The following is a 12,806-nucleotide window of genomic DNA, read 5'->3' on the forward strand; positions in this document are numbered from 1 at the left end:
GAACTGCATACGGAGAAAAAATGCCATTGACTCCCGGGCGATTGCAAAGGCCGTAAGAAGAGAAAGAGAGCGCGCGCTTCCAGTCCGGCCGTGGCTCTACACGAGTGATGTATTTCTTTACCAAGTTATTTATTTTGACGAGAGTGCGCTGTTTCGTTGGTCAGATTTTGTTACGTTTAACCTTCGGCTGGCCAGAGGGAACAATTTTTTCACAGTTTTGTTCCAACAGATAAAAGACGGGAATTTGTTTTTGTGTATTTTTGATTTGCCCTCATGGTAGGATGCTTTTCTTGTTCTTTTTGTATGTTTTAATCTTCAATTTTAGACAGTTTATAGGTTTTAAAAGTTGAGCACTTACGGAAGTAAACTGCACGTTTACTGTTGCGTCGAACTGCAGCTTCGAAGAGATGGAACGCATGGCGGCGTGGTCTGCGCCCGCGGCAGATTTCATCAGGTCGTCCAACGTCACTGTGCCGCTGCGAGAAACGAATGAATCGAGCCTGTTGACTGGGTACACCTATCATAGCCTCTGGAAATTACAACAAGCCTGTTTGTTCACGATGGTTCGTCCGCGAAGGTCGTGAGGCCAGATTCAAACATTACACAAAATAAATACACTCCCAAGAATTTTGCTGGCGAACATAGTCGTAGATGGATGACACTAAAACTACGCGCATGCGTTCCCCGTTCCCATTTGACAACACACCAAGAATAATAATTTATAGCACTCGCTAGACGAAAATAAAACAAGGACTGCCCGCAAACATCCCTTTTTCCGTTTCAGCTTTGCCGATGGACGACAAAACATGATTTTAAACAAGCGGTACTTGGAGCACCAAAAAAGAGACATTTTTTTGTCATCTTGGTCCGCAAAGTTGTCTTTTTCGGTAAGAACTAGGAGCGCTCTAAAATTAATCTCTTTCATTTCTTATTTAAAATATAACCGAAAAAAAATTAATTAATAGTAGATTCGTTATTGTACGTACCTGTATTTCCCTAGTTAAAAATCTTATGTGTATAAGAAACTCCTTGCTTCAATAAACGCATATGATCAAATAAGATTATATAAGAAGTTATAAGAAACTGATAAAAAGTTTCTTATAACTTCTTGTATAATCCTGCATTGTTCTTATATATACTTATATATTCTTATAAGGTTCGTATGTGTTCTTATATGATGTTATTTTATCATATGCGTTTATAGAACATTTCTTATGCATATAAGGTTTTTCACTAGGGTAACTGAGCGTTAATCTTCAACAAAGTTCATGCTGAGTTCCTTGCACCTTGTCCAGTGCCCTAAGTTTATCTATCCTTTTCTTGTAAGATCGCCACCCGTCAGGCTTGGTCATTTCTTGTCAGCGTAGACGACAACACCTTGATCTAGAAACCCTTTTTCTTGAATCGGGTGCAGATCAACTTCGAGAAAAGCGGTTCACGAGCGCGAACTTAAGTCCGCGATGACGATAAACGCGACCCAGATGTAGATACTCGTGCCGGGTGTTGGCGAAGCTACCTAAAACTCAATGGGGATATTGTGGAACAGCGATGGCGAATGTCTATTAATATGCACACTGCGCGACCCTATTGGCACTGAGTAGCAACAAGCTCTCGCCCCTTTCTCTCGTGCTTCTCTAAGAACCCAAAGCTTGTTATCGAAACTACCAGTATGATAAAGCGTGCTCGTTTCGGGTGCCAGAATCACTGAAAGGACGAGAACGGCAGGGCGTCTCTTTCCTATGCTCGGCCACCAGGTTCTCGCTGCCCTCCGCCGTACTTTGGTTGCGCGCGCAAGCTCCAGGCTCACGATACGCCGAGGTGTTATCAAAAAAATGACCGCATCTCCACGTGGTGAATGATGTTGATTGGGGCGAAGCTCTGGTGGTGCTGATGATACTGATTTCGTTCATAGGTAGTGCTGATAATGCTGATTTTTTTTTTTTTTTTTATTGCTCATAGGTAGTATTGAGTTCGGGGATGTGAACGCATCTCCACCACTTAAGTCAACAGTCCATGTCAGAAAGAGAATCTGTGGTATGGAACGTGGTTATATACGCATTTGAGCATTTGACCGCAGCGCCCTCTCGCCTATAAACGTTGAGCCAATGCATGCAAAGTTTAACGCGATTATATACGCATTTGACCGCAGCGCCCTCTCCTTTATAGACGTTGAGCCGCTACATTCAACGTTTCATCCACGACATCACCAGCTCTTGAGTTACTACCACATCTCAGAGCCTCCTACTCGTCTCGCAGTCGTGGCCGAGTGGTTAAGGCGATGTACTAGAAATTCATTGGGGTCTCCCCGCACAGATTCGAATCCTGTTGACTGCGCAAGCATTTTTTTTATTTTTTTAAGAAGACAGATGGGATGGCAATCGATGTGAGCACGGACGCCGGACGGACAAGGCTAGACCCTAAAGGCCTGTTCCCACATGCAGCGGAGCGCTACAAGCATAGCGCTTACCTCGTGCTAAGCGCGTGCTGATGGGAGCGTTCACCAGCTTTGTATCGAACCGTCAAAACTGTTGCTCATGGCAGACGATAAGTAGCTGACGGCACGTGAGGAGCGCTACATCAGCGCTTCGCTGCATATGAGAACCGGCCTTAAGGCCACGGTCCCACTGAATGTGGCAGTTTAGGTACTTTTCGGCAGGCCATTACTCATCTCCTTTTAAATACTGTTTTTTGGGATTGATGTCATTTGAAAGGCAATGCAATCCTCTTTCATTTGATATTATGTATGTGTTGGTTTTTACTGTTCATGCGCATTTGTAGCGTTGTGAATATGATGGCGCGGACCCTCACTTGCTCCGCTAGTTCATGTTTTATGAACGATCCATTAAAGATAGCACGGTTCCAATATAGCAGTTTTGTTAAGACGATGTAGGAGCAGAATCTAACGATCCACTTTTTTGATATTTGCACTACTTTGTTTTTTTCATCCCTCCAAATATTGCCCTAAAATTGACATTTTTCCGCACAAATATGTTTTTAAAGACAAGAGCTAGGGCAATGAAATTAGCTACAGATGTAGTGCTTATAATTGGTAATATGCAGAAAAAAATGTAATGTTGTGTAAATATTTTTTTGTTTAGATATTTTATATCAAACGTAGCACTTTTTTGTGCTTCGTGTCATGGTAGATCAAATGCCGCTGAAGAAATAATTAAACTATGATAAAATCTTTTATAACATTTAGAGCTACAATGGTTGCCCAAGAGGTGGACGATGGCTTTTTTTCATTTTCAAAGTCATAACGCTCCAGGAGCCCTTCAAACTTACCTGTTTTTGACGCATATCTGTTTTAGACATCAAACAGATTTATTGGCATTTAATAACATTTATAGTTTGGAATAGATATACATTGTGATGTATTAAATTTTCACAATGATATTGCTTTGGTTTCTTAATAGGTGTAGAGCTTAGCTAATTTTAAAAACGATTAAAAACTGTTTGGTTGTTTTGTTGCGCTACCTGGCGGATGGCAGACAAACTGCTGATTTCTAATGTTCAAAAAATTTCCGAGGGCGGCGTTGGCGTCTGTATCATCATCAATGTCCGTGTCTTTTTACCCTCACATTTAAAAAATATATTGGAAGATTTACTATCGATAACTGAATGGTTTAAGTACTGGGTCAGGCTAATAAATCTAAGACCAATATTTACACAAGCGTAGCGTGATATAGTGTGTTCATTATTCGGTATGATTGAAATCAATAAACAATGAAGACGAAGAGGAAAAGAATACACCCGAGTTCACTTTATGCCTAGAGTCACTAAATGAGCTTTAAAGTATCGGCACTCCGTTCCCCAAAATTGTTTTGGGCGCCGCCATTTCGGGTCTTGCTCAGAGCAAGCGCAACTGCGGATCATCGTGATCTAAAAGTACGACTTCCTCAGCATTAGATGCGGTGCTAGGAAGCTGATGCAATATTGCAATGCTCTGTCGCGGGTTGTTTAAACATTTGTGAGGGAGGGAAAAACGTTTCCTGTGATTTTAGATAAAGCTTCATATAACTGGCAACCATGATTTTAAGCCACAATATGGCCAAGTGTCGTTACTCTGAACCGTAGCTAATTTACTGGCACAAGCGGGAACAACGAAGAGGCACGTGTCAAAAGGTAGTGGCTTGTGGAATCCACGGGGCTTACGATATGGCCCCTCCAGGTAGTACTAGGTGGAGCACTTCATGTGCCCTTTGCTTAGGGTGGAGCACGACATCTGGCCATTTTGTCCCCCTCTTTTATTTTGATTTTTTGTTCAGAAGCGCGTGAAAGAGCGTGTCCCTGCACGCGCTCGTGGCGCTGATTGTGCTATGGCGACATTTTGTTTTCGTCGATTTCTTTGTATTTTCCCCGTGAGGGCGTGCTGCCGGCATCGGGTACTACAGAGGGTGGCATCACCCTAAACAGAAGGACATTGAGGCACCCTAGGTATTACAAGCCTCTTGAACAAGAGCATGAATAGTGTTATTAAATAAGCTACGCTTCAGAGTAGCCACGCTTGGCCTTAGTATGGCTTAAAATTATGGTTGCCAGTTATTTGAAGCTTTATCTGAAATCATAAGAAAGGCTTTTCCGTCCCCCACTTTAAACAGTTTGCGACAAAGCAAAGCAACATTACATGAGCTTCCTAACACCGAATCTAATGCTGACGATGTCGCACTTTTGAATCATGACGATCGGCAGTTGCGCCTGCTCTGCACAAGCACCAAAATGGCGGCGTTCACAACACTGTCGGGAAAGAGAGTGCCGATACTCTAAGCGCAGCTTATTTATTGGCTCTAGGGGCCGCGAAACTCCTTTTCCCTGACTGAAACTGAAAGTAAATATGAATAATACACCATTATTATAGCTTATTTAGTTATAACCAAATACACATAATGAGAGGAGGAAGCGGGCGGGTAGGAGAAACGCGGGTTCTATACGCGACCGTTCTAACCGTCTCAAAAGAGAGAACGCACGAGCTTGCGCTGGTTTACAAAAGAAGGCATCCAAAGAAAAGAGGCGGCACACTGTGTTCTTTGTTATTATGCGTCTAATTGCAAATTGTTGTGTGTATGTTTATTCAGCCGGAAGTTAGTCTGCCTGAGTGGGCGTCTGGTGTCTCAGCTGTAGATGAGCAATTTAGCCAGTGCGGTACAACCGAAAACCTGGGGTCTTCAGCGTGCGCCACGCAGTAGTGATGCACGACCGCACGCCGGTACGATGCTCTTCCAGATCGAAACGGGCAGGGGCGGGGTGGGTTCTGCAGCGCGAGCTTTCGCTCCCAGTGCTCCGAGCTGGTGTGCGCTAGACCATGCACTCGGCAACCAACCCCCCCCCCCCCCCCCTTGTGCGTCTAATTTATATACAGGTATAAGTATTTGAAGATCGACAATGGACGTCGATCGTCTCGAGGTAATGTAACGTAATAACATTATATAAATTATAAACTGGTTGAAGGACTGAACGACTTAATTTTTCAATTCTTGGATTGTAATGTGGCGGTAGCCTATTGTACTTACTGTTGATGAAGAGCAATATGAGGTGACGAGGTAATGATTAAATGGTGAGGCACTATAAGGACGACGACATTAATGGGTGTTGAACCACAACGTACAGTGCCAGACTTGTTTCAAGTATCGTGTACCCAAAGACTTTCTTCACCCACAACAGTATATGGTAGAATCAATGAGCATGTTGCTTTACAACTGTACGTGGAACAGGAAAACTGCGCTGTGCAGAAGTGCGGCTTATTCGTTAATATGAGGGACGGATTTCTAGCAGCATTCCCTGATTGACTACTTGGAACAAATGGCCTCGTTGACGTAAAGTGTCCCCGTTCCAAAAGATTCTTGAAGCATACTTAAACCGTAAAGGAGTATGAGGCGAAAAATAAGAAAAAGGAGTCTGGTGTGAAAGGTCCAGATCACCACCGTAGCTTCTACTATCAAATACAAGGGCAGTTACACAATACACAAAGAAAGGTTTGTGATTTAGTTATATTTACACTTAAGGGCATTGATATCCAACCTATTAAGAGAGATGACACCTCCTGGTCAACCAACATAGAGCCTTTTCTACTCAAGTTTTACATGGAAGGCCAGACTTCCGCTGAAATTCCTCACGTAGGCGAGTTGTCCGACCGAATAAACTGCCATTACTCCCGATGTGGGTATCTCTCGATCTTTGTTCGTAAGCGATAGTATCATGAGATCGAGGGGTGTGGCTATTCTTCCGCCGAATATTGCTTCGGCGGGTTTTTTTCCGTGTAAGATGAGACCGACGCGTGCTGCCGGAACAAGAACCTGGCGATTCTTCACTGAACTGCTTCTTCCGTAAGCTTCAAAAGGGATTTTTTTTTCTCGTTTCGCACACCATCTGTTCTGCTTGCCCGTTAGTTGCAGGATGGTATGGTGCACTAATGTGGTGCCTGATGCCGTTTTTTTTTTTTTCTTCAAAAACTTGTTTATTTTATTTGAAGCAAGATTTGACGCGTTATCAGAGAAAAGTATTTTCGGTAGGGCAAAAGTAGGTAAAAGAGACCGTAGAACGTCAATGACGTGTTTGGACGTCGTGGCAGACATCGTGTAAACTTCCAGCCACTTAGAGTACGCATCGTACATGACTCCGCAGATCTGGATACGTTTCGCCACCCACCGACTGAATAGTGGATCGTTTTCAGTTACTGTTCGAGTCTTTCCACAAAGTTAGCCCAGGTGCCAGGACTTTTGTCGAAAGCGGTAAGTGTTCGAAACGTCGACAACGTCGGTAGCCACGTGTTGTGCTTGAAACTGGACACTTACCAATCGCTGAGAAGAAACTTGCTTGTTCGTCTGCCAAGAGTCGTCCGATATCCGGTCATCACCACAACATCATCTCCCGACAAAACTGGTCTTCATTGTCCGCATGTCCATGGTTAGCAATCACGTCAACTTATAAATTCCCGAACGCTCATAACTTGCCGTCGCTAAACGCCGTTCATTCATAGCGTCTTCATTGCAAATAAACGTCTTCCTATTTCTTCTGATGGTTTCCCTAAGCTGTACTTACAACATAATGTGCGTCTGTACTTCCGAAAATATTGCAACGGCGCTTGTTTTCCGGGAACTATAATGTAACAACCTTTACAACATCTTCCGGACCCCGTGAAACACAATATTTCGTGACGTTATTTTAGTCGTCATTAAAATGGTGAGGTAAGTACCGTAAATCGCGAAGCAGTTTACTCGACGTCCGCTTCCACTGGTTGAGTCTACTGAGCGTGCATTCCTGCAGAGGAAATTTTCATTGATAGAATATTGACACGTCAATCAACATTTGATTCCTTCTTGGTAAGATTTATTGCGAAAGCACGTTACAACCGCCGACCGCATCTCCCTATATCAGACAACAATTTATACCCAGCCTGACATTCTCGCATACATCCGTTTGTTGGGCCACGCTACTTGAGCTAGCTGAGTACAGCTGGCAGCGGCGCGAGCAAGGCCACGAGGGGAACGTGATGGTGCTCGAGCCATCCCACTGTGAACCAATGTTTCGGCCACCCCACGGATGCGTGTCGCCATCTATTGGTTGAACTAACGCCTTGTTCAAGATGGCTGCCGTGGGACCGCAGCCCTCGCGCTGAACGCGAGACAGCAAGGCCTTTCCTGTCGCTCTTACCGCTCATTCACACTGGCAGCGGATCCGCGTTCGCAAAGCGGTTGCGAACGCGGTTGTATAAAGATCCAGTACAATTGCACGCGCATTTGATGTCATCGAGTGCGCGTGCAATTGTACTGTATCTTTATGCAACCGCGTTTGCAACCGTTTTGCGAACGCGGACCCGCTCCCAGTGTGAATGAGTGGTAACCCTCTCGGTGACTATCAGCTAAGCACTAAAATATTCAGGTCAATGCCAGGTTCCAGTAAAATGCTCCAGAGGTGCCAATGTCGTGTTCGCTCGGAGTGTGTCCCGCAGTGTATACAATAACGTACAATCGAGGAAAGAGCCAACGAAGCCACAAGAACGGGCGACCTAAGACTATACGCGAGCGCGCCATGCCGGCGGTCAGAGAGAAACAACTCCCAAGTTCCAACGAGCCCCGGCCAGTGGCTTGATTAGTGACTATCAACGTCCAGTTCTCCGCGAACCTGCAATTCTTGACAAGGGGCAGGTTGCAGTTAATAACAGTCATCCGCTTCACAAGAGCCAATCTCTGCGATCTATGAAATCATTAGCGAATGATGAGGCGGTACATATGTTTAGACCTCAAAATAAAGTCTGCGCTGTGGCATTACGCAATGCAAGCCTGACGCTTTGCATTGCGTTATGGCACAGCGCAGACTTCATTTTTAGGTCTAAACGGATGTTCCGCCTCATCATTTGCTGAACTGATTTTCTAGGTCGCAGAGATTGGCTGTTTGAGTGTTTTGCGGGTAAGTAGAGGCGCAGGCATTCCTTAGTGTGTTCGGGCAGACTATGTCATTTTTTATCTTCGTTATTTTTGTCTCCAAAAGATACGGGATCAACTTCTTTAATGGAAATCGTCGCAATTAGCTTAAACTAAATTGTTCGAACGACTACCCAGGTAGCACACCAGAGAAAAGCGCAACTAGGGCGAAAGTGTAGCAAACGTAAGGGCCAAACTTGCGCCCACACACTCTAAAAAAAGTCTGCGCGTCTACTTTCACGCACAACACTCGGAGTGCCAGTCACCACAACTTACGGAGGCAGCTCAGCGAATGATGATGCTGAAACATATGTTTAGACCAAAAAAACGCAGTCTGAGTTGTGACATTAAGCAGTGCCAAACGTCACGCTTGCATTGCCTAATGTCACAACTCAGAGTGCGTTTTTTGGTCTAAACATATGTTTCGGCATCGTCATTCGCTGAGCTGTGTCCGTAAGTTGCGGTGATTGGCTCCCCGAGTGTTGTGTGGGGAAAAAAGACGCACGAGCTTTTTTTAGAGTGCAGTTTGGTTTTGAATTCATGACGCTTGTCAGTGCCAAACTACGTTGCCTAACTATAGCCCTAGTTGGGCTATACTAAAGCACTCCAAAGTTTCGCTTTTGTCTGGTCCGCTACAGGAGTGCCAAAATAAGTATCATACCTTAGCCATAAATGCCAAAGCAACGACTAATTTGGTTATTTTGGACATGCCAAAGCTTGGCTTTAAGTGCCAGACATGGGTCATAACTGCCGAAGTTAACCCTAATTTGGGGATTCGGGACATATCAATTGTTGCAGCCGAGATTTCCAGATGACGCTAGTTTTTCAAGCGTGTGCGCTCAGCTAGCAGAGTGTATAAGTCGACGTATAAAGCGCCGCCCGAGACGACTGATTGTCAATAATAGCGGCACAACCATGTCAAGAATGGCAAGATCGGATATCCGAATGTTAATATGCGTGACACCTCCGTTTCCCCAAAAAAGCATCCATTATGTGAGTTGTCCATAATAACGGGACGAAGTGCATGTATTTCCCCTGTCTGCCCACGAAAAGAGTGTCCATATACCGTTTATTTATCTATTTTTTTTTTAATTAACCGAGTTCCTAATGTCGCAACCGACCGGCGCTTCCTCTCGAAGCTGGCATGGTGCTTCCACGCACTCTTAATTAAGCTGCTCGCTAGCTGATGTGGTTTCGTCGACTTTTCCCAGAACTGCTCACTAGTTTTAATTTTTAACCCAGAATAAAACCTACAAAGAAAAAAAAATAATAGGAAGCAATACTTTTCGGAGTTCACTGTGCAGAAGTATATTCGGAGTCGACTATTCTCTGCAACGTTGTCGAGGCTAGCGTAGCTTCTACAAGAACCAACTCCTATCGAAGGTAGTTGAGCGAGTGGGTGCGAATAAGACGGAAGTCGGAGACACGTGCTTTCGCAACAATGTGCGGTCGCATCACTGTGGAAGCTCCGCTGGGGACGTCAGAACGCCGATCTCTGACTGACAGGAATGCGTTCGAGCAGTGAGTGGAGATAAAGGCAGCTAGCCTCCGACGAATATTGGGTGAAAACCGAATTGCTTTTAATATTCAAAATGGTGCTACATTGTAGAGAACAGAAAATTAGTAGTTCCTTCGTGAAACTACAAATTACAAGTGTGTGCCGCTAAGGGTCTTGATGAGTTAAATAGGCCGTTTGGCGGGCCTCTCGTAAATACTGGGGAAAAGAGTATAAAACACGTCATCGTAATGAATACAATAAAATATTTGTATTTATTGCGAGGCTTGAGCGGTTAAACTTTAGGCGTAGCATTTAATTTGGAATGTGAGTAAACATTTTAGAACATAATTTAATTATGTGAGAAATGTAAGTGTGTTATCTTTTTAAAAAATGCCTATTCGGAAAAATAAAAATAAAAAAACAGTTGGCCGTATCCTAATTTAGGTGCAAGGAAGAAAAGTGAAAGTGTTAAATAGTTACGCAAGTCTGTAATAATGTTTCTCGGCGTAAGCGGGAATGTGACTATACTCGGGGACAACTTTTCTTGTCATTTCCGGGCAGAGGAGGAGAGCCCGCGCACAGCTTAATTCAGCGCTCAAAATGGGAGAGGGAGCGCGTGCCTGTACCCTCCACTGCATTGCCAAGAAACGTTGTCGCCGAGCATAGTAGTCGTTTTCCAGAAAACAAATTGTGCCAGAAATTAGAAACAAAAGGGAATGCAACAAATCATGCCATGTACTCAACGTCATTGTTATGCGAGGTGATTATAAATACATACTCGTATCAAATGCCCCAAAAAGTGCGTAGGTTCAGTAACTTACTGTCAGGAAAAATATTTTGTGAGGAATGTACCATACGTTGAACTTTGATAGGTATGTCAACACAAAAAAAAATAAGTAACTCTTTACTTCCAAAACACTCGCAAGTTAAATGGTTTTCTACAATTCAGCAAGTTTAATTCAGCACAAAAGAATAAACAGAACATTACAAGAAAGTTTTATTCGTTCGCATACTAGTTGTATTTTTGTTGTTGTTCTTACATCTCTGTCCGGCAGCTTACCCCCTTCCACACAAGCACTTGACCATCCGCAATATCACCGGCGAAATGTATACCGTCCCAGTCCCGGAGCGCCTAGTAAACACAATTTAGGTTGGTTACTTTTCAACCCCCCCCCCCCCCCCATTCCACTTTCCCGCCTCCACAAAAAAGAAAGAGCAGAAGTGACTTACGAGTAGCTCATTTTTGTATTACTGAAGTAGAAAAAACGAAAAGGACACGTATAGTTGACACTGTGATTGCTGGTCGGCTACTTCGCGAAAATATAAATAAATTGAAAGCACAAAAAAAAGAACAGGGCTACAAGCTCGGACTGCACCAAAATATAGAATCAAATTCACCCGCACGTACATACTCAGACGAGTTATTTACATCTGTCACCTAAAAAAAAGAACAAGTGGGATTATGTTGTATTCTGACTCTCCTGGTTGTTCTCCCATGGACCGAGAATGTCATTCCCTTTCAACACAGATCTTTCTTTTCATTCTTTTTTTTTTCGATAGTTTTTCTAATGCGTCGCGTCCTTTTCTAATGTTTCGCGTAAGTTGTGCAAACAGATAATAGGTGATAGATAAGAGTAGCTTAAAAAGTTAGTTTGAGCTACTTCCAACAAGTATTTAGGTTAGAATGCTAACTACGGACTTCTGAAAGTATTCGTAACATACCAAGCTACTAACAAAAGTATTTAAGATTGGATTACCCCCAGACGGTATATAAGTTGCGTTTAAATCTTCTTAAATAGCAGTAAAACAATTCCGACAAGTTTTCGAGTACAACCGATTGCTCTCTCGGGGTCATAAGGCCGTAAATATTGGGCCGCCAGAACTACGTCAAGGTAAAAAATACTCCTCGCTATTTTTCTCTTTCCTATTCTGACGCATACCATATGGTGTGTCTGCAGTGAATTTTTGTGCTGTAATATGACCCAGAAAAATCGGCGCCTGCAGATAGAGAGCTCAAACTTTAAACCTTAAAACTTCACTAGGTAAAACGCACCACCCAGGTGCACATTCGATAAAAGCTCGCGCTTTCTACGTGCCAGCGTCGATTCTTCCTGCTTGTCTTACGGCGCTATGATCTCTTGTAGACAACCTATAGTTTTCAGTAACATAAACTGAATTTATTCCGGCGCTCTTTTTTTTTTACGGGGCGGGGGGAGGGGGGGTGGGCGTGTTGAGCAGGCAAATACTGCCGTCTCTGGTCATAACAAAGGTGCATGATACCAAAACGATTCGTGCTCTCACCGCATGGGGGCATCGTTGATCAAGATCACATGCTTCAAAGACGGCAGTCTGAAAATTATATTTGTAAAAAGACAAGGGATGCCATTAATAAGGCACACAGGGTCTGTCCTATGCGAGGATATCAGATGCCTCTCGTCACCTGGTGCTCTTCAGCTCTCCCGGAAAAGCTCCTCGCTCTACCTCGGGCGCCATTTGAAGCAACATCTTGTAGTAGTCTTGTCGGGAACACTTGCCCGCCACGATGAGAGCTGCACACTCTGCCTGTAAACGACATAAATATTGATATATCAACTCTTATTTCACACCGTTATGCGGAAAGTTATGTGATCTAACTAAATCGATCCCAAAAATGCCACGGCGTAGTTTTGAAGAGACAAGGAAATCGATGGGGTACAGCAAACAGCTCTAAAGACGTTTCCACTGTTCACAAAAATTACAGTCCAGCCAGCGCTAAGCCCTTTCCGAAATTCAGTCTGGCTACCTCTGTAACTATCATCACCTAAGCGTATTTTTATCTGCATACGCTAATGGCAGTCTTTTGATGGCTGACGAAGGAAGAATTTGAAGACGGGCACCGACGCGGAGCC

At 43.9% G+C, this 12,806-nt stretch overlaps 1 protein-coding gene across 1 annotated transcript in view; it reads right to left on the reverse strand.

Annotated features, from left to right (window-relative positions):
- Positions 1-12,806, reverse strand: part of LOC8034826 (medium-chain acyl-CoA ligase ACSF2, mitochondrial) — a 38,562-nt gene that overhangs the window by 19,940 nt on the left and 5,816 nt on the right. Inside the window, exons 5-7 of the mRNA XM_029987450.4 lie at positions 12,359-12,480; positions 12,220-12,267; positions 359-476 (exon numbers count right to left, since the gene is read on the reverse strand). Of these exons, the coding sequence (XP_029843310.4) occupies positions 359-476; positions 12,220-12,267; positions 12,359-12,480 (288 nt within the window). The remainder of the gene's footprint in view (positions 1-358; positions 477-12,219; positions 12,268-12,358; positions 12,481-12,806) is intronic.

This window comes from Ixodes scapularis, unplaced genomic scaffold, assembly GCF_016920785.2.
Source record: "Ixodes scapularis isolate PalLabHiFi unplaced genomic scaffold, ASM1692078v2 PGA_scaffold2__306_contigs__length_199485367, whole genome shotgun sequence".
NCBI lineage: Eukaryota > Metazoa > Arthropoda > Arachnida > Ixodida > Ixodidae > Ixodes > Ixodes scapularis.